Below are 26,470 nucleotides of genomic sequence, written 5' to 3'. Positions count from 1 at the left end.
AAAACAGAACAGATGAAGGACAGTGCTAACCCTCGAGTCATACCAGCTTGCACTACGTCACACATTCACTGGTAATGAAATTGACCCAGGTCAACAAACATGCTTAGCTGGGAAAACACAATGAAGTGAAAAAGGATACAGGAATACTGGACTGTGTTCCTGCGTCCTTGTCTTTTCTCGCGTTGTGTTTCCCCTCTTAAGCATTTAACAACTGTCCTAAATGAAGGTCTTGTCCGACAAACATTCTACAACTAGAGGTCTTTTATACGTTTTTAATGATCCTGAAGACGTAAGAGATGAGGTGCAACTTGTAATAAATAGCATTTATAAGTTGGCTAAGCTGTGGCTGTCCTCTCAGCAACACGCAGCTTGGCCGAACGGCTTCGTGGGTTGTGCTCCGTCTCGATTCGGGACGGCAGCTGGAGCGGGCCCAGAGGCTGCCAATGGTGCTGCCGCTCAGACACCATTTCCTCTGCACTGTGCCACACAGCTGCATTACGAAGGCGCTGGGCAATGTTCACCGGCTCACTCATGTCCACACCCTGCACACACAATGCGATGTCAGTTGGCCTTGCAAGGTTGAACATCAATGAACGTTCTGTTCGGCCTAGTTGGTATGTGGCATTTATGGTGAAAACTCAACTATGAACCAAAACAGATTGCAAATAATAGAAAAGACAAGAACTGGCTCTAAGAACTTCTTAATTCTTCTCATAACAAGGCATATAAAAGGGCTGTGTGTGTGTCTCTCCCTTTGTGTGCTTGTCGTGGTGCGATATACCCATATAAATGATAAACCCCAACCAACTAGCCCGGCAATGTGCCTTAGCCACAGTCAACTTTCATGCGCAAACACTTAACACTTTGTATAAGACATATGTCTATATTGTTACTGGGAAGAAAGTATATGCGCAGGATATATTTGTGAACAAATGCGTACAATGCCAATGCAGTCGAGGCACGTTTCACTCAGCCCTTCGTCATAATCATTCGAAGCTATCTTCTCAGCCCGTGACACTACCCGCCTGCGGCAGAAGCACCGTCCTGGCACGATCAATCCTCTGCGCATGAGTAATATGGTTTAAGTCTTAAAACATGAACAGTTTGGTCGGGACTGAAGCTGCTGCTGACATAGGATGGAGTGAAGCAATCATTTAGGTCACACTGGTGACTGTGCATATGACGCGGTAAGGGCCAACATATTGGGACATCAGTTTTTCGCAGAGACCAATACGTCGTGATGATAACCACATCAAGACCAGCGACCCAAAGAAGTACTGCATGCCGCGGTGCCGGCGATCGAAAACATTCTTTTGGTTAACCTGTGAGGCACATAAACGATCCAGGACAACTTGGTGGGCAAGGTCAGCATGGGCTAGGGCATCACAAGCATACGCAGTCAATGAGGCGTCGTCAGAATGGAGCATGGTGTCCATGCCATGGGTAAATGCTGATCATAACCAAACAGTAGGTAAAAAAGTGAAAATCCAGTTCTGTCATGACGCAAAAGTTGTATACGAAGGCAACAAAAGGGAAGTGGATGTCTCAATCTCTTATGATTCTCAGAGATATACATCACTAACATGTTTGTCAGAGTACGGTTGAGACATTCGGTGAGGCCCCTGGTTCGTGGGTGGTACGTTGTAGCGAACTTGTGGTGGGTAGAGCAGGATCGCAGGAGGTCGTCATCTATTTTAGACGGAAAATAGCGGCCGCAGCCAGTGATTAACTGACGAGGAGCACCATGATGCAGAATGATGTCATAAAAAATGAAATCGGCTACATAAGTAGCGCAGCTGGTGGGGAGTGCTCGCGTAACAGCATACCGCATGGCGTAGTCGGTAGCAACGACAATCTCCCTAGTACCCGTGGCCGACATGGAAAAAGGTTCTAAAAGGTCGAGGCCAACTCGGAAAAATGGCCCGTCTGGTATTTAAATAAGGTGAAGAGTACCAGCAGACCCAGCGCAAGTATCTTGCGGCGCTGGCAGAGGTGGGGCACAAAACGGTAGAGGCCAAGCCAAAAGAAGCATTGGTGAATTTGGTTATAGGTGCGCGAGACTCCTAGATGCCCGGTGGTAGGTGTATCACGAAGCTGGGTCAAAATGTCTGAGTGGAGATGCGCAGGAACAACAAGCAAAAGCTCAGCACCATCAGGGTGGGCGTTGTAGCGATGCAAGATGTTGTTTTGAAGGGGGAACATCTGTGAGGAGCAGTCAGTGTGTGGAGATTGCAGACCATCGATAATAGGGTGCAAAGAGGAGCCACGGCGTTGTTCATCAGCTATGTTGGTGAATGCTGCAACTGAGAGAACAAAGGCTTCATGTCCATCTTCCATCGTTTGAGGGGGATCGACTGGGTGACGGGACAGGCAGTCGGCATCCTTGTGAAGTTGTCCTGATTTATAAGATACGGAAAAAGTGTAATCTAAGTGCAGCAGCCAGCAACCATGGCGTCCTGTAGGGTCTTTGAGCGAGGAGAGACAGTAAAGCGCGTGATGGCCCATAATAATTGAGAAGTGCCTGCCATACAGGAATGGTTGGGATTTCACAATGGCCCTGATGAGAGCTAAGCACTCACGTTCTGTGACGAAATAATGATTGCTATGATTGTTATGATTGCTTTTTTTAGCCATTGTTTAACCTTCAAATGTTTATGTTTTTACTTACCCTTTTCGTGTATTTCTATTATGTTGTTTAGTGTTTTGTATATTATTTGCCCAATCAATGTTACCCCCCTCCCCCTATGTAATGCCTTCGGGTCCTTTAAGGTATCGTAATAAAAAATTTAAAAAAATTTCGTTTGGAGCGCGACAACAGGTGGCTTGCATCCGCAACGATGCGATGCATTCCTTGTTGCTGTTGCGCAAGCACTGCGCCTATGCCATGGCCACTGGCATTGGTACAAAGCTTCGTGGTGGCAGATGGGTCGAAGGATGCCAGGACTGGTGGATGGGTGAAAATGTCAACAAGTGATGAGAAGGCATTTGGTTGTTGTTGGCCCCAAGTAAATGCGATATTCTTTTTGAGTAGGCAGGTTAAAGGACAGGCTATTTCAGTGAAATTCTCGACAAAACGACGGAAGTAGGAGCACAGTCCCAGAAAATATCACACGTCCTTGGCTGAGTGAGGTGTGGGGGAGTTGCGAATTGCTCGGACTTCCGCAGGGTTTGGTTGTACGCCCGCACTGTCAATGAGATGGCTGAGTATGCAGATTTGGTGTTGCACAAAGTGACATTTGGACGAGTTAAGTTGAAGGTTGGCACGTCAGAAAACATTAAGCACTATGGAGAGACAGGCAAGATGGTTTTCAAAAGTAGTCGAAAATCGAAAAAACAACAACATCGTCAAGATAGCAGAAGCAGATGGAACACTTCATCCCTCGAAGCAGAGAGTCCATCATGCTCTCAAAAGTTCAGGCAGCATTACATAACCTAAAAGGCATCACTTTGAGTTGATAAAGTCCATCAGGAGTTGATTGATTGATTGATATGTGGGGTTTAACGTCCCAAAACCCACTATATGATTATGAGAGACGCCGTAGTGGAGGGCCCTGGAAATTTAGACCACCTGGGGTTCTTTAACGTGCACCCAAATCTGAGCACACGGGCCTACAACATTTCCGCCTCCATCGGAAATGCAGCCGCCGCAGCCGGGATTTGAACCCGCGCCCTGCGGGTCAGCAGCCGAGTACCTTAGCCACTAGACCACCACGGCGGGGCAAAGTCCATCAGAAGTCGCGAAGGCCATCTTCTCTCTGTCTTGGTCGTCCACAGCGATCTGCCAATTGCCTGAGCAGAGGTCTATTGAAGAGAAATATTTGGTGCAGTACCAGCAGAGTGCATCATCTATGTCCGGTAGAAGATACACATCTTTCTTGGTAATATGGTTGAGAGGGTGACACAGAATCTCTAGCTATTGTCTTTTTTGACAAGTGCAATAGGGGAGGACCAGGGACTAGACGAGGGTTAGATTATGCGCTTATCAAGCAGTCCACTTCCCACTGTATATAAGCATGTTCCAGGGTCGTCTGTGAATGGGTCGAGTGCCTCCAGTATCGATGCGATGGGTTACCAAGGATGTTTGGTCCAAATTACTGTCGCCAAAATCAAAGATGTCAAGATAAAAAGCGAGGATGGGGCGAAGAGCAGAGCCTTGTTCAGCAGAGAGCTCATCGAATATCATTGGCGTGAAATGGTCGGAACAAAAACGAGTGGAGGTGCCGACACCCTCTGTAGAGTTGTTTGCGCCGCGTTGCGCACGTGTCTCGCGCAGAAGACTTCTTTCGAGGTCACAACTATTGAGCGGAATGTGGCGTTGTGTTCGCGAGCGTTAATCACCACTATCATCATCAACATGGTAAAGCACAGGCGGCGACAAGCCTTGGTGGCAGCGAGCGAAAATTAAGCTGGTCTCTTTTCTTGTGCGCGACATTTGGGGCGGACGGTTGTCTCTCACCGTGTGTCCCTGGTGTACGGCACTGCGGGCCATCTGCCGGGGCCCTCGTGGTGAGTCAAGCGTTCGCTGCCTTGTGTGTGTGTTATGTTGTTGAGTGTATGGTAATATTGTGTAAGGTTGTTTTAGCATGCTGATCGAAATTGATGTAATAATAATTTGGCTTATGATGTTGTTATAAAAGCAGTTAAATAAATAAATGTGTGTTTAGTTTGTTATGACTGCGTGTCTACTGTGTCCGTTCACTGCAAGAACATGGAGTTTTTTCACAACCAGATTCCACACTGGCGCCCAACGTGGGGCTCTCTGAGAGTATCGGATGAAAGTTTTCGCGGTTTGGTACAAGATTTTGTTAGAGCCGGAGCAGAGTAGACCTAGGGAGACTTTTTTGCCAGCGTTAGCGGTGTGCTTTGTTGAAAGCAAGAAGATCTGTTTTTGTGACGTGTTCGAACTTGTCAGTACGTTGAGTTTCATTTTTTTCTGCTCCCAAGTGTTTTTTTTATTTCGTGCTTGGTTTTCGAGAACATTGTTGAATTGGAACGAGAGCCATGCGGTCTGCATCCTGGGGTGAGCAAAGCTTTGAGCAGGTGGATTGTAGGCCAAGCCCGAAGCAAGTGAGTACGGAAGCCTCGTGGGTGGTCCAATTTTCTGTGAATAACTGCTTCTTTATCTTTGGGCGCAGGGAGCCGGGCGTCATTGCTGTCTGGTATTGCTGCTCGACGCCGCAGCACCGTCAGAGACAGTGGACGCTGATCGCTCGGTAAGCTGCTGTGTGCGGCAAGCGATAGGGCCACCTTAGAGAGAGGATGTCTTCTTGCAGCTGCCTCTTCTACGCCTAGGCTGCTGGGTGGATGCCGGTTGTTCTCAAGCAACTCATTAGGCCTAAGGCTCTGCGCAGCCGCCTGTCGCATGTGACACAACTAGGAATATTGTGGCATTGAGGTGTTGCACTCTGCTTCCCTCACTTTTTTATCTTGCGATGCACCAGTTAGAAAAAGGGACATTTATTTTAATTGTGATCTGGGCGTCTCGGCTGCTGCCGATGTATTAGCTAGCACTACTGACCATCGTACCACGTGGGCGAGAAGCTTGAAGCTCCCTTCCCTTTGCCCTACTGCATTGTTCTTTTGAGTGTTTTTAATGCACGCGGCATGAGATATGTAACCCGCGGCTGGATGTTTTCTGCACATAGTCAGCGCCACTGGCCAGGAATGTGGTCGTGAGGTCGGGCGATGGACATACCCGGGACCTGCGAAACTGCCTGCAGTCTGGCGCCCTCATGAGTGCTGGTCACAACCAGAAGACGTGTCGGCGTGAGTGACGGTTCGTTGCGGTGACGACAATGTTGCTGTTGCAGGACCGATACTGAGGTGAAGTCGTCGAGCCTGACAGTGCACCAGTGTAGACTGGCGGCGGTGTCGTCGTGCACGAACATTCTTTAGAGGCATGTGTTGCAATCTTTTGTTAAAGCTTGTGTAGCTGATTATATCATGTTTTTTCGGGATATGATTTTAATTAAGGTTAGAAAATGTGAAGATGTTGACACCCCCTTGTAAAGTTGTTTGCGCCGCGTGGCACATGTATCTCGCGCAGAAGATGTATTTCAGGGTCACAACTATCGACAGGTAGGTGGCGTTGTGTTCGCGAGCATTGATCGCCACTATCATCATCATCATGGTATAGTGCCGGTGGCGACAAGCCTTAGTGGTGGCGAGGGAGAAATAAGCTGGTCTCTTTGTTGTGCGTGGCGTTTGGCACGGACGGTTTTGAGGCGTCTCTCATAATCAATGATGATTTTGGGACGTTAAACCCCACATATCAATTAATCAACGGACGGTTGCGTGTACCACTTGATGCGACGTACGAAATACTGCAAGAAGGCACAGTCCGCTTTCATGACCTCCACCTCTCTTGTTCGTTTGAACACACTTGCTGGTGCTATGAACCGCAGTCAGAACAGCCTCTCTTGCAGTACAATTCGGCGCATTCAAAGCTAATAAAGCGAGGGATTTCCAGGTTATGTCTTAGAAATGCTTTGTTGAAGTCATGTAGTCACACTATGGCCGCTAGTTTTGCAAGACAAAGCAAGCGATTATTCTTGGCAGGCTACCCAGTGTTGGTGCCGGCGTCGGTAGCCGAGTGCCTGTTGAATAGTCCACGTATGCAGGGACAACTGCAGACCAATGGTGAGCCCGATGCTGAGAAAACCAGTGTGATTTTGTACATACATCAAATTTCACACCATTTGAAAAAGGTGGCCTTAGAGGAAATGTCCGCCAGGTGTTGTCTGCTCCAGACAAACTAAGTCGTCTATGTAAGCTTACGAACCCCAAGAAGGAGGTGCAACCCACCTGTGGAAAGAAGCCTGTAACTAAGTTTGTTGAATGTGCCCTAGCTGTTGTGTACATGTTCCTGCTGTCGGGTGGCATGGTTTACATTGGGCAGACTGGTAGGTGTGTTAATTACCGCTTGCACGAGCACTCTTGCAATGTAAAAAACAAGATTTCTTCTGGTGGTTTCCTGGCTATGCAATGTAAGACGTGTGGCTGCGCTCCGTTCTTTGATCAGTGTGTCATCTAGCGCCGCAGTTGTAACCAGTTGACACGGGAAAATTACTGAGGGGAACGCTATCGCGAATTCTGTGAAGCTGTGTCTGAGTACGCCGTCTGTGGCCTTATCTCAAAAAGAGCTCAATTTTCTGGAGCGCATGCTGAAAAGCATTGCTATAGTATTGTTAATTTGAAATCAGATCACAACTAGGTTTCTTTGATAGTGTGCTGTGCCACACGTGTACGGCTTTGTCATGTGTGAAGCGTTATCACCGCCAGTGCCTACTACTAAAGCTTGCCGCGTTGAATTTAAATGATGACGTATTAGCATGGATTAAAGAATTCTTAACTAATCGTTCGCAATCAGTTTCCGTCAACAATCAAATGTCTAACACTACCCCGGTAACATCAGGTATTCCTCAAGGGTCTGTCCTAGGCCCGCTTCTGTTTTTGATTTATATTAATGACCTACCATTACATGTATCTTCTAACATACGCATGTTTGCAGACGACTGCGTTATTTATCGTAAAATAAACATCATTTCGAATAACACGTCTCTTCAAACTGACTTACTAAGCTTACAGGAATGGTGTAACCTTTGGCTAATGGAACTCAACCCTAACAAATGTAAAACTGTTTCCTTTCACCGCCGTCGAAATCCGATAGTATTCCCGTACCAAATCGCTGACACAAACCTTGAATTAGTTCCTTCCTATAAATATCTCGGAGTAACCCTTTGTAGCGATTTAACCTGGGCAACGCACATTACAAACATCATTGCATCTGCTAACAAAACACTCGGGTTCTTAAAACGCCATTTGCGTCACGCTCCTAATAATGTCAAATTACTAGCTTATCAATCTCTCGTAAGGACGAAGATAGAATACGCATCAGCCATTTGGAGCCCGCATCAAGCATATCTCATCAATCAACTCGAGTCACTTCAAAATCGAGCCACACGATTTATTCATTCTACGTACTCTTACGACGTCAGCATATCAGCACTGAAAACAGAATCTGGCCTATCATTGCTTGCATCTCATCGCCGCATTTCTAGTCTTTTCCTTTTTCACAAGTTTTTTTACAGCTCGCTCGGCAGGCCACCATACATTCTTCCTCCGGCACGCATCTCCCATCGCACTGGTCACCCGCAACAAGTTGAGCGGCCGCGTACGCGCATCGTCACTTTTTCGTCCTCATTCTTTTTTCGTGCAGCTACGGACTGGAACGGCCTTTCTAACGAAATCACCACGATAACCTGTCCTACCACATTTTTGAACACCGTAACAAATTACCTTGCATTGTAAAAAAAAATGGCTTTCACGCTTTCATATATGTACCCACCCCTTATGTAATACCCCTTCAATGGGGTCTTTAAGGTAATAAAATGAAATGAAATGAAATTGCACTTAATTGCTGACGCAATGTTCCTCCGGTCAGTTTCACTGAGGAGAGGGAGAGTGGGTCCTTGTCGGAGCAAGTTGGCGGGCGAGTGCTTACTGCTCTTTTCCTAGAAAGGCAGCAAAGGATTAGCCACATAATCCCTTAGTCACAACCAGCCAGGTCAGTCGGCCATGCCGCCTCCCCAAACAAGCCATCATGGAGGAAATGCCTGTAGAAAGATTGGCTCATGGACCATAGAAGTTGTCACATTCTTATCCCTCTGTCGCTTCCCGCCGCTAGACGCTCGTTCAGAGAGAAAGGCACTGAGACTCCAGGTTGTGAGAACGCGCTTCGGCTATGCTTCTCATGAACAGCATATCGGCGATGTACGAAAGACAACAGTAGCTTCGTCAGTCATCATGGTAGCAGCAACACACCATCTGCTGTGAAGATCCAGCTCCTGGCACTGTATAGCGAGTCGTACCCCGCATCTTCCACTAATGATGTTACAGGGAAGAGTATATGCGCAGAATATATTTGCGAACAAATGCGTACAACGCTGCTACAGTCCACGCACGTTTCGCTCAGCCCTTCGCCATCGTCGTCATTTCAAGCTATCTTCTTAGCCAGTGGCAGTATCATTCATCATCATTAGCCTGACTACACCCACTGCAGGGCCAAGACATTTCCCATAATCTGCCAATCAACCCAGTCTTGTGTATTTTGGTGCCACATTTTACCTGCAAACTTTTTAATCTCATTGGCCTACCTAACTTTCAGTCTCCCCTTCATGCGTTAGCCTCTTATGGAAATCCAGTGAGTTACCCTTAGTGACCAGTGGTTATTCTGCCAACGTGCTTTGTGCCCGGCCCATGTCCATTTTTTTAAATGCGAAGCATTTCTTAGCGAAGTTCGGCGACTTTGAGCGTATCAATCAATCAATCAATCAATCAGCCTGGCCTGGCCTTTTTTAAATGCGAAGCATTTCTTAGCGAAGTTCGGCGACTTTGAGCGTATCAATCAATCAATCAGCCTGGCCTGGCCTGGCCTGGCCTGGCCTGCCTGCTTGCCTGCTATGACCGGTCACTGAAAAAGATAGCTTGCGAGACCTGATTAAACAAAAGATCGCCTCCGCATCGCGTCCAACGTGTTCCAACGGTCCCTGCGTGCGCCAGACACGCACGGATGCCGAAGTTGCCGCGCTCTCTGCCGCACCCCCCGTTTCTGTGCCTACAACAGCAGACCATAGGCCTGTGGCTTCGTTATCACCGCCAGTGCGTGCATCACCTTACTACGCACCTCAGCGCCCATCTCGACCAACCTGTTACTACTGCGGCTATCGAGGACATATCGCTCGGTTTTGTCGAAGGCACCAACAAGACGAGCAACGCGGCTACGCTCCTGAAGAACACCGAAGCTTCCGTCCGACCATGAACTACCTACGACCACCCTCCCGATCGTCCTATTACCGTTCACTGTCTCCTACTTACCATACGACATGCCTGGGAATTCCCGTACGTCTTGCCGCAGGTCGCCGTTCATTGTCGCCTCTGCGGCCCGCCTCCCATCCCACGAACGCCCATGCGGAAAACTCCCCAATGCAGTTTTAGGAGGGGAAACTGCATCCACCGGACAGCTAACAATTCCTCCAGAGCGGCCATCGAATTTGATAGTATTGTTTGTAGAAGGTGTACGCGTTGAGGCTCTTGTAGACACTGGCACTGCCGTTTCGATTATTCGAGCTGATTTTTGTTCCCGCCTTCGAAAAGTCACCACACCTTATGGCGGCCCACCTCTACGTGCGGCGACTAACGCTCTCATTCGTCCACTTGCACAGTGTACCGTTCGTGTCTGCATAAAAGGCATTCGTCATCACATTGTTTTCGCGGTATTTCGTGAGTGCACCCACACTCTCATTCTGGGGTGGGATTTCTTGTCTTCTGCGTCCGCTTTCATATCATGTCATCAGCGCCTCCTGCATCTAAATGCCACTGACTGTTCTCCGCTTGAACAAGATGGACGCATCCGCCTTGTCACCACGTCAGATTATGTACTTCGGCCATACATTGAAGAAATTATAAGTGTTAATTGCACCGACATTGTGGATGGTGACGTACTAATTCTCCCTTACGGCCATACCCTACGTAGGGGCATTGTGATCACACCAGGGCTTATTCGCTTCTTCGATGGGTCTACGTACCTAACCGCCATAAATCAAACGCCCGAGTGTGTACCGCTCCCCTGTGGCTCAACAGTATCTTGTGCGATCGACAGTAAGCCTGTTGCGATTGTTACTCTTCCGAACAACAGCCACAACGATATCCCAAAGTCACAATCACTGCCTTTCAGTGCCTCTGCCACACCTGTGTCGGCAACAATAAAAACTGATTTAACACCTGATCAAACTGAAGATTTGCTCGCCCTGTTAAATAGACACCGTTCTCTATTTGACGTGAACTCGCCCGCCCTCAGCATGACTACCACCGCTACTCACAGCATCCAGACTGACGGCTCTCGTATTGTACATCGGCGTCCATATCGCGTGTCTCAGGCAGAACGCAAGATCATTGAGGAAAAGGTCTCAGACATGCTACGACGCATCATCATACGTCCTTCCTCGAGTCCCTGGTCATCCCCAGTTGTTCTCGTTCAAAAGAAAGATGGGACAGTGCGTTTCTGCGTTGATTACCGTGCGCTAAACAAAATAACGCGCAAGGATGTTTATCCCCTTCCTCGGATCGACGATGCACTGGATTCATTACAGGGCGCAGAGTATTTTTCTAGCCTCGACCTTAGGTCAGGCTACTGGCAGAAACCAATGTCGGAGTCCGATAAAGAGAAGACCGCCTTTTCAACGCCAGATGGGTTGTACGAGTTTAATGTGATGCCTTTTGGACTCTGTAATGCGCCCGCCACCTTCGAATGCATGATAGACGGCGTATTCCGTGGTTTGCAATGGAAAACATGTCTGTGCTATCTCGATGACATAGTAGTGTTTTCATCCACGTTCTCGCAGCATCTACAACGTCTTGACGAAGTCCTCACATGCCTTGCAAAAGCCGGTCTGCAGCTTAACACCAAGAAATGTACATTTGCTAGCAAGACAATCAAGGTTCTCGGCCACCTTGTCAGCAAAGAAGGAATTCGGCCCGACCCTGAGAAGCTTGCCCCCGTCCTCGATTTTCCTCGTCCACTACGTCAAAAGGACCTGCGCAGCTTTCTTGGGTTATCTTCTTACTTCCGGCGCTTCATACGTGGCTTTGCAGAACTTGCGTCTCCGCTCCATCAACTCCTCGCAAGGAACGTCCCCTTCATTTGGTTCGAAGACTGCGAAAGCGCTTTCACGGCATTGAAGCAAGCCCTCACGTCGGATTCGGTACTGTGCCACTTTGATTCCATTGCACCCACCATCTTTCACACCGATGCAAGTAGCCATGGTCTTGGTGCGGTACTCTTGCAGCGTGACAAAAACTCATGCAAACCCGTTGTTGCTTACGCAAGTCGTGCTCTTACCGCTCCAGAAAAGAACTACACTATCACCGAACAGGAGTGCCTTGCTGTTGTTTGGGCAGTGCAAAGATTCCGAACATATCTTCACGGCCGTCATTTTACCGTCGTGACCGACCATAATGCCCTATGCTGGCTTTCATCGCTGAAAAACTTATCGGGTCGCCTCGGTCGCTGGGCGCTTCGCTTGCAGGAGTATGATTTCGATGTCACCTACAGATCTGGGAAGAAGCATCAAGATGCTGATGCTCTATCGCGCTGTCCTTTGCCCAGCGGAAGCCACTCACCATCGATGCTCCAAAACGACAGCACCTCTCCAATCGCAGCGCTAAGTTCATCACCTGCCACCCTATCCGTCCTTGTTTCACAACGTGTCGACCCATACTGCCGCACCATTGTTGACCGCTTGACCGGCTCTACTACTCCTCCAAGCGCCAGACTCCGTCGACAACTTAAACAATTTAAGCTTGTCGGTGATGCTTTATGTCGCTACATTTACCACATCGATGGCAACAAGTGGGTAACCGTCATCCCACGTTCTCTGCAATGTGAAGTTCTGGAAGCCTTTCATGATGATCCAACCGCCGCTCATCTAGGCTATCACAAGACTTACGACAAAATACGAAGTCGTTGTTTTTGGCCTGGCCTCTCTTCAGCCGTCACTAAGTACGTCGCCTCCTGTGTCCATTGCCAATGGCGAAAACGACCGACAACTGCTCCGGCTGGCTTAATGCAACCTCTTCCTTGTCCCGCCTCGCCTTTTGAAGTCGTTGGAATCGACTTGTAGGGCCCTCTTCTTATATCATCCAATGGGAATCGCTGGATTGTCACGGCCGTCGACCACCTTAGCCGCTACGCAGAAACAGCTTCTATACCATCTGGAACTGCCACTGAGATCGCCGATTTCTTTCTTCGCCATATATTTTGCATCATGGAGCTCCACGCATTCTCCTGAGTGATCGTGGCAAAGTCTCTCTCTCTTCCATTGTTGAGCAAGTTTTGCGTGCCTCGAAAACTGTTCACAAGACCACTTCTAGCAACCACCCGCAGACCAACGGATTGACTGAACGGTTTCATCGGACCCTATCTGACATGATCGCCACGTACATTCACCCCAACCACACGAACTGGGATGCAATTCTACCCTTCGTGACATTCGCCTATAATACTGTTACACAAGGCGAGGTAAATTAATGTTACACAAGGCGAGGTAAATTAATGGGAGTTTTTAATGGGCCTTGAGTCCGCGATCACCGTCTAATGATGATGATCACCGCCATGGCTCGTACCCACTCAGGGGGATCGCAGTGGAGGCAACGTCGTCTTCCTTCTCTGCCCACGCTTCCCTTGTTTTTCCTGGTAGTGATACTTTGTATCATTCCTCCTCTCTCAGACGAAGCCCTCTGGGCGAGTCATTCTTGCATACTTCGTGTAAACGGCTTCAGGCGGGCAACATGCGTCACCTCCGTCTTACATGAACGTCGGCCACTAGTGGTGACACGTGCAATTTCATAGTGGACCTCGCTGACACGACGGAGTATCACAAAAGGACCGGCATAGTGTGCCAGTAGCTTTTGGCTCAAGCCATGTCTGCGTATTGGGGTCCACACCCACACTAGATCACCGGGGGCATAGGTTACATGCCTGTGTTGACTGTCGTAGCGAGTTTTGGATGACTCTTGCGCTGCCAGTGTACGTAAGCAGGCAAGTCGACGGGTCTCTTCCGCACGACACAAGGTTTCAGCAATTGTTAAATCGTCATGGATGACAAAAGGAAAGATAGTGTCCAGCGTATGTCGAGGTGAGCGAGCGTAGAGCAGATAGAAAGGGCTATAGCCTGTCGTTTCGTGTTTCGACGTGTTGAAGGCGTACGTGACGAACGGTAATACTTCATCCCAGTTTTTGTGGTCAGAGGCGACGTACATTGACAACATGTTGATCAACGTTCGGTTTGTGCGCTCGGTGAGACCGTTAGTTTGCGGATGATACGCAGTTGAGTGTCGGAACTTGGAGGCACACAAACGAAGTAATGATTCGACAATATCAGCGGTAAATTGTCGACCACGGTCACTTATTATCACGCGAGGAGGTCCGTGTCGGAGGATGACTGAGTTCAACAGGAACTCCGAAACCTGGACTGCCGTGGCGGAGCATAAGGCAGCCGTCTCGCAGTACCGCGTCAGGTAGTCGGCGCATACAATTATCCACCGGTTACCTTTTGAGGAGCGTGGAAATGGTCCCATCAGATCAATGCCGACCTTTTCAAAAGGGGAACCGGAAGGCTTTACAGGTTGCAGGTGACCAACTGGACCCGAGGAGGGCCGCTTGTGGCTCTGGCACTGCATACAGCTGGCCACGTAGTTCTGAATTGTTTTGCTCATTTTCGGCCAATAGAACCGCTCTTTCGTGCGACTAAGTGTTCGTGCGGTGCCTAGATGGCCAGAAGTGGGATCATCATGCGTGAGACGCAGAACAGGCGTTTGGAGGGACGCAGGAACAACCAGCAGAAAGCGGGCGCCAGTCGTGGACAAGTTTCTCTGGTAAAGAAGACCGTTTCGGACGCAGAATCGGCCTTCGCCTAATGAATTTTTCGCTCCAGGGAAGAGAGCTTTCAAGCTTGGGTCATTACGCTGCTCAGCGGCGAAAGTCACGGCATCGGGAAAGCCAGACGACAGCGAAGCGATAAGGTAGTCAAAGTTATCGCCTTCACAATCTGTCGATGGTAGCGGCATTCTGGAGAGGCAATCCGCATCAGCGTGTAGACGGCCAGTCTTGTATGAGATGGTGAAGACATGTTCTTGCAAACGAATGGCCCATCGTGCGAGGCGGCCGGATGGGTCACGAAGGTTGATCAACCAACACAGGGAATGGTGATCTGTGACGATAGTGAACGGGCGACCATAGATGTATGAGCGAAACCGTTGCACGGCAAAGACTACCGCTAGGCATTCCTCTTCGGTCACTGTGTAGTTGCGTTCAGGTTTGCTTAGAGAACGACTTGCGTACGCCACAACGTGTTCCTTCTTGCCAGAACGCTGAATGAGAACGGCACCGATATTGATGCCACTTGCATCTGTGTGAATTTCCGTGGGCGATGAAGGATTGAAGTGCCGAAGTATTGGCTGCGAAGTTAACAAACACTTCAGCTTGTGAAAAGCGGCATCACACTCGGAGGTCCACTGAAACAGGCTGTTCTTGCGTAGAAGGCTCGTCAGGGGGTGAACCACATCCGCAAACTTGGGTACGAACCGGCGGAAATACGAGCAGAGCCCGATGAAGCTACGCAGTTGTTTCACAGATTTAGGACGCTCGAACGATTCAACGGCCGCGGTCTTTTGTGGGTCAGGTCTAATGCCATCTTTATCGACGAGATGTCCTAACACCAATGTCTGTCGCTCGCCAAAGTGGCACTTTTTTGAATTCAATACAAGGCCAGCTTTTTCAATGCAGCTGAGCACGAGGTCTAGAAGAGTGTTGTGCTCCTCAAACGTACGGCCAAAAATTACGACATCATCAAGGTAACACATACATATATGCCATTTTAAACCACGCAATATAGAGTCCATAAATCTTTCGAATGTCGCAGGAGCATTACATAATCCGAATGGCATAACGTTGAACTCGTAAAGTCCGTCAGTCGTAACAAATGCCGTCTTTTCTTTGTCAGCTGCGTGCATCGGAATTTGCCAGTAACCTGATCTCAGGTCAACAGATGAAAAGTAGGACGCGGAATGCAGGCAGTCTAGAGCGTCACCGATGCGCGGCAGTGGATAGACGTCTTTCTTGGTAACAGAATTCAGTCGGCGGTAGTCAACGCAAAATCTCCCCGTACCATCCTTTTTCCTCACTAGAATTACGGGAGCAGCCCACGGACTCGCCGATTCCTGTATTATTCCCTTTTCCAGCATCTCTTGAACTTGCTCGTTGATGATCTTGCGCTCCGATGGTGCCACTCGGTAAGGTTTCTGCCTAATGGGATGCGCCGATTCGGTGTGGATCTGATGACGTGTCCGGGACGCTGGGATTAAGGGCCTTTGGCTGTATTTAGAAAAATCGAACACTTTCGAGTGCTTAGACAGAACGTCGAGCAGGGTATGACGTTTGCTTTGGTCAAGTGACTTGCTGACCATTTGTAGCAATTGGGCATCTTCTGAACCTTCTAAGCCTAGATGTTCATTTTGGCTTGTAGCATCAACAAGCGCAACCAGCGTCGTACATGACTCGGGTCTAAATACTGCAAGTTTCATGCCGCCTGGCAGAATTGCAGGCTCCATGGAACTGTTCATTGTCCACACACCTGCCCGTCCATCAACGACTGACACTATACAATGGGGAATGAGAATGTTCTTTTTCAGGCATGCCGAGGGAATCGGTTCGAGCGTGGCGTCAAACGTGCCACAGTTGTTACTGGAACATGTCACAGGAACACGCACAGCAGAAAATGCAGGAACGACTGTATCCACGGAGACGAAAAAGATGCATTCCTCCGGACAAGAATTTTCCAAGAGCGCCGTTGGGAAAGTACCGTGTATAGAAAGATGCCCACTTTTGCAGTCTACAGTTGCCCCACACTCACACAAGAAGTCAATACCCAAGATAACGTCATGTGTAGACCGCGGAATAACCGCGAACTCTGTGCAAAACACCTTGCCACACAGCGACACGTCCACAGTACAATATCCCACCGGACACAACACGTCACCACTTACACCACGAAATGTCACCCCACGGTTCAGGCAAAACATCACTTTTGGTCCTAGCAGGTTCTTAAAATTTACACTCATCACCGAAACTGTCGCGCCTGTATCCACAAGTGCCATAGTAGCTACTCCATCGACAACTACACGAACTTTGTTCTTCAACATAAACGCTGACGGGGGTATATCTGTAGATAGCACCTGTGATCTTGCGGCTTCACCCCCACTGGCCGCACCGACTAGTTTTCCGGCGGCGGTGTACATGCGCGTCGCCGTGGCGACGGCGATCGTGGAGCACGAGGAGCTGGAGGTGGCGTCAAACTTCGATCAGAGGCCGGCAAGGGGTAGCGTGACCTGGTAGGTGCGCGTGGTTTCCGTGACGTGGAGTGCGGATAGTCGAAATGTTGGTGATACAAAGGCCAAGACTGTCGCTGATATGGGCGGTGGTCGCAAAAACGTGCAATATGACCCGGGACACCACAGTTGTAGCATACCGGACTTGGTCGAGGTTACGTTGTTGCTCAGAGTAACGACTCCTCTCGGAAGGCATGGGATAGTGGTACCGTCCTTCGGGGGCCCTGTAGGGAGGCGATGTCGGGTAAACAGGTGGGCGAAAACTTCGTTCGTAGTTGGGAGGTGGTTGACGGGGGAATCCAGCCTGCCGTGTGCCTTGATATTCATAAGCGTCTGTTGCGTTTATCGATGGTTGCCATGGTGGAAGAGAAGCAAGAGTTCGCACACGTTCTGGTTCGATTACGTACCCATCCTAAAAATCGCTGGGGCGATGATAGCTCTGCTGACATCGAAGCAGCTCTTCTCTAACGATCTGCCGTATGGTCAAAGCAAGGTCGTTAGGCGGCACTGTTTCAACACTAGCCACAGTGGGGACGTTGGACAGGCGGCCGAATTTCGGAGAAATTCGTCGCATCTTGAGGGATTCAGAGGTACGACAGTGCTTCGTCACGTCAGACACGGAGTTCAAGCAGTCTTTCCCAATTAAGAAATTGTACACGTCTTCGGCTATACCCTTGAGAACGTGTCCAACCTTGTCTTCTTTAGACATCCTCCCATTCACGATCTTGCACAGCTTCAATGTTTCTTCAATGTATGTCGTACATGTTTCTGCTGGAAGCTGTGCCCTCTGAGACAATGTCTGCTCCGCGCGTTTCTTCTTTGCGTCCGAATCGCCGAAGCACTTCTGCACTTCTTCAACAAAACGTTCCCAAGTCGTTAACATGTCCTCGTGGTTCTCGTACCACATAAGGGCGGTGTCAGTTAACGAGAATACGACATGATTGAGCTGTTCGTTCGAGTCCCAGCCATTGCTTCTGCTCACCCGCTTGTAGTTCTTGAGCCACACGTCGACGTCTTCTCCTGAGGTCCCGCCGAAGTTTGGTGGCACTCTGTAGTACGGCACGGAACCCATCGGAGTTGGCCTCGAAGCGTTGGATGGCTGCTCTTGGGCCATTACGATCGGTGAAGGTGGAAGTCCGGCGAGGCGGCGGCTGCGACGAAGTCCTGGTAGTGAAGCTCCCGTCTTTGGGTTCGTCCTACCCAGCACCTTCCACCAAATTGTTACACAAGGCGAGGTAAATTAATGTTACACAAGGCGAGGTAAATTAATGGGGGTTTTTAATGGGCCCTGAGTCCGCGATCACCGTCTAATGATGATGATCACCGCCATGGCTCGTACCCACTCAGGGGGATCGCAGTGGAGGCAACGTCGTCTTCCTTCTCTGCCCACGCTTCCCTTGTTTTTGCTGGTAGTGATACTTTGTATCAATACGGCTGCTCAATGCACTACCAACTTTTCTCCATTTTTTTCTCGTCCATGGTCACTTGCCGAGTTTCGCTCTAGATGTCTCTTTCCTTTCGGCCCCTGCACCCTCGACGGCTCCTTTCTCTGAAGAATTTCTATCTCGTCTCGCACACTGCCGTCACCAGGCCCGTGTTAACACCGGCCTCTCTCAAGACACTTGAAAATCTCGCTACGACTTGTCTCGCCGTGTTGCGAGTTTTTCCCCTGGTGACGAAGTTCTTCTATGGACTCCACTACGCGTCCCCGGCCTATGCGACAAATTCATCAGTCACTTCATTGGGCCGTACACAGTGGTCGAACAGACATCTCCTTTCAATTACCGCGTTTCTCCTCTTAGCGCTAATCCTGATCATCGTTGCCGAGGAACAGAGATAGTGCACGTATCTCGTTTAAAGCCTTATGCGCAACGCATTTCATAATACTGTTAAGCGACCAGGCGGCCGCTTTCACTGCGCGGGAGAATTAGTGTGAGCGCAACAAGCGAATGACTCTTTTACTCTCTTTGATATCATCATCACCTGTACATCTTGTTCATCTGTAAATATCATCACCAGTGTGATTTAGCTCGAGCCTGGCTGAATAAACCGGTTCCTCACAATGCAGTGTTTCCTCACAATGCAATGTTTTCCTCGTCATGCAGTCATGTTGCTACACGAGGAGGGGGTGTGGCGCTATTTATCAAAGACTGCTTTAGTTTCGTTCACCTTAGCAATAGCTCATGCTGCAGTTCATCGGCAGAGACTCTTTTTATTCATCTTCAGAATGGTGTCATCATCGGTGTAATATATCGTCCACCAATTTCCAGTGTGGCTGATTTCATTACTGTGATGGAAAGTACCATGATACCCATTGTGGCCTCTAAAGCACCTATTATTGTCTGCGGTGATATTAACATAGACGTGTCTGGAGATACATGTGATGATTACGTGTTTTTGCTACAATCAGTTAATCTGAGAAATGTTATTTCATCACCCACTCGCATAACAGACCACTCGGAGTCGATTATTGATCACGTGTTGTGTAACGCTGACCTGGATGTATCGGCAGGCGTATACGCTGTTGCTATTGCGGATCACAATCCCACCTTTCTATTTTTACCCCAGAAATACATTTGTGCTCCTGCCATACCTGCCATTAAACGAACAACACGTGTCGACTATAATTCCGTGCAAAAACTACTACAAGGAACGAATTTTGATGCCCTCTATGATGAAGACGTGGACGTCGAGTGTGATAACATTGTAAAATGCATTATAGATGTCATTGAACGATCAACGCGTAGCTGTTCGCGCCGAAATTATGACCATGCCATATGTCCATGGATGAATAGAAATATACTTGAGGTTTTGAAGCTGAAAGATTTTTACTACGACAAATGGAAAAATAACAGGAGCAATGAATACTACCATCAAAATTTTAAGCTTTACAGAAACAAGTCAGTAGCAATGATAAGAAAATCCAAGAAGTGCTACTATACCAACCTAGTGAAAAAAAATGATGGTAACACGAAGAAAATATGGCAGATTGTTAAAGACGTCACTGGCATGGGTAGCAAAGAACGCATTACACCTGATAATCCAACTCGTGAAGTGGCCGACAACTTTAACGATTACTTTACTAATATTGGTCTCAGCCTTGCGAGGAAGTTCCCTACTCATATGCAGAATTTAAATGCACCCTGTACTGTTACCAATAATTTTGATTTATGTGATGTAACTGAGGATGACATCCGACAAGTAATTAATAAGTTACCAGGGAACAAGGCAGCTGGACATGACGCCATATCATCAAGGATTTTAAAGGAGAATATTGATGTATTGTGTGGTCCCTTATGCCATATATTTAATCATGCATTTTCCTCTAAAACTTATCCTAGTATACTTAAGACCGCCAAAGTAATACCAGTGTACAAATCTGGTGATCGGAATCTTCCGGACAGCTACAGACCAATATCTGTTCTGAGTAGTATTAACACTACGCTTGAAAAACTAATTTCGTCGCAATTAAGGCGCTTCCTGGGTGAACAGAATGTACTTTGTCCCCAGCAACACGGCTTTGTTGCAAACAGGTCCACTTCAACTGCTGTTTCGATGCTTACGCAATATATTAATTCCGCGCTACATGAAAACAACATAGCAATAGCAGTATTTTTAGACATACGAAAGGCATTTGATGCTATTAGTCATTCCATTTTACTGGAAAAAATGCATTCTTATGGGATAAAAGGTAACTCGCTTGATTTTTTTTCTAGTTATCTATCGGCACGCAAACAAAAGGTAGTCATTGGTGACATCAAATCATCCTACGGTTATATTAAATGCGGGGTGCCACAGGGTTCAGTTTTGGGCCCTATATTGTTCTCTCTTTATATTAATGATGTCCCGCGATCCCTACAAAGGTCAAGGGCACTGATGTACGCGGACGACACTGTTTTAGTTTTCACAGGACACTCCTTAGCAGATTTACAAAATGACGCGATGACCGATTTATCGAACATTTCGGAATGGTTTGCCAGGAATCAGCTGACAGTTAACTGTACTAAAACAAAGTATATGGTGTTTCACTCTCGTAGGAAACATATTGACGCTGAATCTCTTAACCTAACAATAAACAACACTCCTATTCAACAAGTTCCTTGTTTTAAATATTTAGGCGTCACTTTTGATGAACACTTACACTGGCATGAGCAAGTACAAAGTGTGTGCGCAAAGCTAGCCTATGGCTGCTATTCTCTAATAAAAGCTCGCCAATATTTTCCACAAGCTATACTCCGCACACTCTACTTTTCATTGTGTCATTGTCACATAGGTTACTGTCTGGAATCGTGGGGTGTGACGTACAACAGTTATCTAAAAACTCTTGAACGACTTCAAAAGCGTACACTGAAAATCATAAGCCAAGGTGAATCAGTAAGTAATATTTTCCAATCACAACGCATTCTCTCGGTTCCGATGTTGCGTGACTACAAAATTGCTGTTTCGGTAAATAACATAATTAATAGAAATTCACCTTTGCCTGCTGATCTTTTTTCAATTCCTAAACGCAATACGCGACATGCTTCGAATGGTAATTTCAATCTGCCCAAATGCTTTAATGTTTACGGAGAAAGACTGATACAGTTTAGTGGAACAAAAATATGGAACACGGTCCCCCTAGAGATTAAAACGGCACGTAATTTCAGCATGACATGTAAATCATTTTTTCTGTGGAGTCAAGACATGTAAGCATGTGTGTGTGATTCGATTTTCATTGTATTTTTTTAATAAGTGCCTATGTATAGAAACTAGCTGCAAGCTAATAAGTATGCATATCTGCAAGAAAAAATGTATTACTGTGTTATCTGTATCACATGATTGTTTTTTTTTATGTTGTTACCTCAGAGCTGACCTGTACACTTTTTTATGTTGCACATTGTATTGGACCGTCCACTAGCCACTTTAGGCTATCGGTCCAAATAATCCCTGTAATTGCATATATCTATTTATGAAAATAAAGCTTCATTGATTGATTGATTGATTGATTGATGTTATGCCAATGCCAAATTTGGCATGGCATAACATGACTGCATGACGAGGAAAACTGAGTAGTGGTAACATGATTATCATGAATCGTATGTCATGAATGTGATGATTTACATTTTTTGGTCTTGCTGCTCTTGTGGTAGTTTCGTTCACATGGCATGTTTCAAAACTGGTATGGTATGACATATGACTGCATGGTGAACACAAGCGACAAACCCTCACATGGAAATCATGACATGCATGTCGTAGAAGCCATGAGTCATAACTACACATTACCCTCATAGTGTGCTCGCGGTCGTTTTGCTAGCTTCACATATACCAAGTTATATAGGTATTACGTGACGTGAATGAAAGATGAAGGTGTGTGACTGGTGCAAGCAGGATAATCATGAAATGCATGTCATGTTAGAACATGACTACATGCCATACTCACGATGCACTCGCGGTCGTTTCACTAGCTTGACATATACAAAATTAGGTATTACGTGACGTGAATGAATGACGAAGGTATGTGACTGGTGCAAAGATTATAATCATTAGATGCGTACCAAGTAACAACATGACTACATGCCAAGCTCATCATGCGCTTGTGGCCGTCTCGCTAGCTTAAATATTCCAAATTTGGTATTACGTGACGTGAACGGGTGATAAAGGTAAATGACACGCCCAAACATGGTAATCATGACATGCGCGCCGTGTAACAACATGACTACATGCTACGCTCATAGAGCATTCATGGTCGTTTCACTAGCTTCACATATGCCAAATTTGGTGTTGCGTGAGATGAATGGATGAATGAGGTATATGACTGGTGCAAACATGATCATCATGACATGCGTGTGATATAGAAACGTGACAACACACCTTGCTCATGATGTGCTCACGACCGTTTCGCTAGCCTCCCGTATGCCAAATTGCGTATCTCGGGACGCGAAAGGATGGCCAAGGTAAATGACACATCCAAACATAATAAGGACATGCGTGTTGTGTAAAACATGACTACTTGGTTCACTCATAGCGCGCTTGCAGCCATACATGCATCAAATTTGGTTTAACGGGACGTGCATAGACGACGAAGGTAGATGACTCGTTTAACCTTATAATTATGACAAGGAAGTCATGTACGGCATGTTTTACGTCTGCCTCGTAACAATGTGCTGATTTTAGAGTGTCCTTTGAACATTCTTCCTTCGTGCTTCGCATATCATCGATTCCCACTGCACTTAGGATCTGCCAATTTTTTTTAATAATTTAACTATGATATCCTTAACCCCAGTGTGTTCCCTGACCCACTCTGCTCTCTTCTTGTCTCTTAAGGTTACGTCTATCATTTTCCTTTCTATGGTTCTCTGCATAATCCTCAATTTAAGTTGAACCCTCTTTATAAGCCTCCGTGTTTCTGCTCCATAAGTAAGTACGGGCAAGATGCAGCTGTTATATACCTTTCTTGTGAGGGTTAGTGGCTGATTACCATGCATGATTTGAGAATGCTTGCCGAATGTGATCTACCTCATCTTCATTCCCCTAGTTATTTCACTCTTACAGTCCGGCTCTGAAGTTGATGTTTATGTCATTGTATCCCCTAAAATATGCATTCATGCTTGCATGTCTTCATTACAGACCTTTCTTGTGTATGCAACATGCCATGATATGTGTGGGCACGTAGGGTGGTCGTGGCATTTATATGTGCTGTTGCGACAAGAATAAAGAATCTTTATGGTCCGTCCTGGTTTGTGCTTCAGCTTTCACCTGAAATGCAAGGTTGAGCTTTTAAATTTGTATAGCACATTACGGTAAAAAAGAAATGGCCGAGTAGACCGACACAAGATGACAGAGTGCTCTCCGCTTGTGTCAGTCTGCTCGGCCATTTATTTACCGTAATGTGCAATACCACCTCAAGTACAACGAACCAACTCTCCCAATCTTTAACACCTGTGAGCTTTAAAACTACACGCTCTTTATGGTACTTCGTTAAAGCTGTGCAGCTTGACAAGATCTGTCTGGCAATGAATCACTTCTCACGTCACACTCCTAGAGTGAAAATATTTGTGGCATTTAATCGATCCTCCATTCTATTCTCTAGACTATTTTGCAACTGCCTGTTGGACGGTTTCACTCAACTGTGCTTCATGTCATAGGCACTCTGAACATTACACATTTCCCTTCACGCTATAGTGGGGCATTGAAAGAACACCTCTACGCATCGATTGTTCCCACACCTGCTTAGAATGGGCAACAGTGAGGCACACAGCCATTGGGGGTATGATAAAACAACGGAGCATCCTTCCGCCAGCCACTTGGACTGCCCCCCTGACGCAAACATCACATAAATTTGGTTTCTGTCTGTCTCAAGGCACTTAAATGAACTGCGTAAATACTGCCACCTGGTGTTCTGTGCCAGTGAACAGTGGGTCAGTTCTGTGCCGATGAACGAGGAAGACGAAGACGAGCAACCCATGCCAGGGGAGACGTCCTTCTTTGTCTCTGAGATTTAGACAGTCACGTCTCTTTGTACGTTCTTTCGAGCTTTTAGCGCGTGACAACTGGTGGAGGTGCGGGGTACCCTATGCACCGAACCCCTCCCAGTACAAGAAGCTCCAGCCCCATACCGGTGATTACGCCTGTTCACCGTGCTAGCCGCAGGATCCGTGGACTGGACCCTGAGTTCGGACTTTTCTCAGAGGAGATGACGGCCCCAACTATTCCAGGCAGCGTCGTCCCAAGCGGCTCCAACCAGGCCAGTATGGAAGGTGCAACGCCATGGCAATATATGCTGTTCAAACCACGAACGCCAAATCCCTTTCATGGTGCTGTCCATGAGGATGTTGAAGACTGGCTAGTCCACTGTGACTTCGTTGCCGCTCATAACACGTGGGATGACGCAGACAAGCTCTGACATGTCTACTTCAGTTTGAATGACGGGGCACGTGTTTGGTACCAAAGCCGGGCAGGTGTGTTCACGTCATGGGTGGACTTCAAACGCCGGCTTCTCGAAACGTATGCAAGTCCCAATCGCCGAGAGCGAGCTGAACGTGAACTCCAGTGCCGTATGCAAATGCCAAATGAAGGCGTAGCAATGTATGTTGAGGACATGACGCGTCTTTTTTGACGAGCCGACCCTCACATGCCAGAAGAGAAGAAGGTGCGATACCTGATGCGTGGAGTGAAGGAGCAGTTGTTCGGTGGTCTTGTACACAGTCCCCCCCAAGACTACCTCAGAGTTTCTTGCTGAAGCCGTCCTGATTGAAAGCACGCTTCGGCAATGGACCCAGACGTACGAGCGACAAGTGAACTTTGCCTCTGCTACGGACTGTATGGGTGGCCTTGGGGGCCATGTCGACTTCTTCCGAGAGCTCATACACTCTGTAATTCGCGAAGAACTGCAGAAGTTATCTGTACCCTCGGCGCCCACTGTCAGTTCTTTGTCCGGCATCGTCCGAGATGAAGTTCAGCAGGCACTACGAGAACCGTCCTGTCAGACAGAGCCGCGGCCCCTAAATGACTTCCCCACGCATGTCGTATGCGCAAACTGCTTCAGCCAGCACCACCTTTGACTCCGCTTCCCACCGCGGCACCTGCCATGCTTCCGGTAGACCAAACTGCGCCAACCTGCACCACATTTCACTCTGCCTTATACCACAGACCCAGCCATGCTTCAGGCAGTCCAAGCGGGCCCGTACCTCAGTGACCGCCGACCGATTCCGCGAAAATCAGACGTGTGTCGGGCACCCCATCGATGTCCCCTTTGCTATCTATCACTGTGGTGAACCTGGGCACATCTACCAACAGCGCACTTAGAGAGAACTGGGACTGCGTGATTTTTAGGCTGACTCCCCACCTCCTAAGTTCGGCCAGCGCCCTCCGGAAATCGCTGATTACGTTGCTCAGCAGTGCGGATCGACATCTCGGCCCTACTCATGCTCTTCATCACCGCGGCGGTTCTCGCCGAATCATCGCACCTATGCGGGCGTGGCGTAGGGCCAGTCACCTAACCCGCGTCAGGAAAACTAGCCTCAGCGACCTTCAGGGGCAAGGCCGCTCAGACTGGTCATGCTAAAGGCCCCCTATCGACGCGGATTGAAGATACCGACGATACATCGACAACGGCACCATCGGCTGATTGCGAAAGAGTTTCCTTAGATATTCCTGCTCTGCTAGATGGTCGCGAAGTCAGCGCTTTAGTGGACACTGGTGCGGACTATTCCATAATTAGCGAAAAGCTGGCCGCTCTTCTTAAGAAAGTAACGATGCCTTGGAACCGAACGCCAATTCGTACAGCTGGCGGGCATATCGTCACGCCACTCGGTATGTGCACGGCAAGACTGCAAGTCCACGGTTGTACATTTGTTGCCAGTTTGAGCGTTCTCCGGCAGTGTTTTCGAGACCTGATCATTCGCATAGATTTTTTCAGGGAGCATGGTGCTATAATTGACATTCGACGACGTCTAGTCACTTTCGTGACCACAAATGCCACAACAGCTTACGCCGACCCCAGCCACTCCCGAGTGTCTCTTCGCGTCGTCGGCGACGCTGTCGCATT

General features: G+C 47.9%; 1 protein-coding gene across 8 annotated transcripts in view; it reads right to left on the bottom strand.

Annotated features, from left to right (window-relative positions):
- Positions 1 to 252: 252 nt before the first annotated feature.
- The window catches only part of LOC119166758 (12S rRNA N(4)-cytidine methyltransferase METTL15), a 173,027-nt gene continuing 146,809 nt past the window's right edge, over positions 253 to 26,470 (bottom strand). For all 8 annotated transcript variants that reach the window (XM_075882462.1, XM_075882465.1, XM_075882458.1 and 5 more), the window contains one exon: positions 253 to 542. In XM_075882462.1, the coding sequence (XP_075738577.1) occupies positions 336 to 542 (207 nt within the window). In that variant the 3' untranslated portion in view covers positions 253 to 335. The remainder of the gene's footprint in view (positions 543 to 26,470) is intronic.

Source organism: Rhipicephalus microplus, unplaced genomic scaffold, assembly GCF_043290135.1.
Source record: "Rhipicephalus microplus isolate Deutch F79 unplaced genomic scaffold, USDA_Rmic scaffold_12, whole genome shotgun sequence".
Lineage (NCBI taxonomy): Eukaryota > Metazoa > Arthropoda > Arachnida > Ixodida > Ixodidae > Rhipicephalus > Rhipicephalus microplus.
The sequence above is the reverse complement of the archived record's forward strand: the minus strand, read 5'-3'. Positions and strand labels throughout refer to the sequence as shown.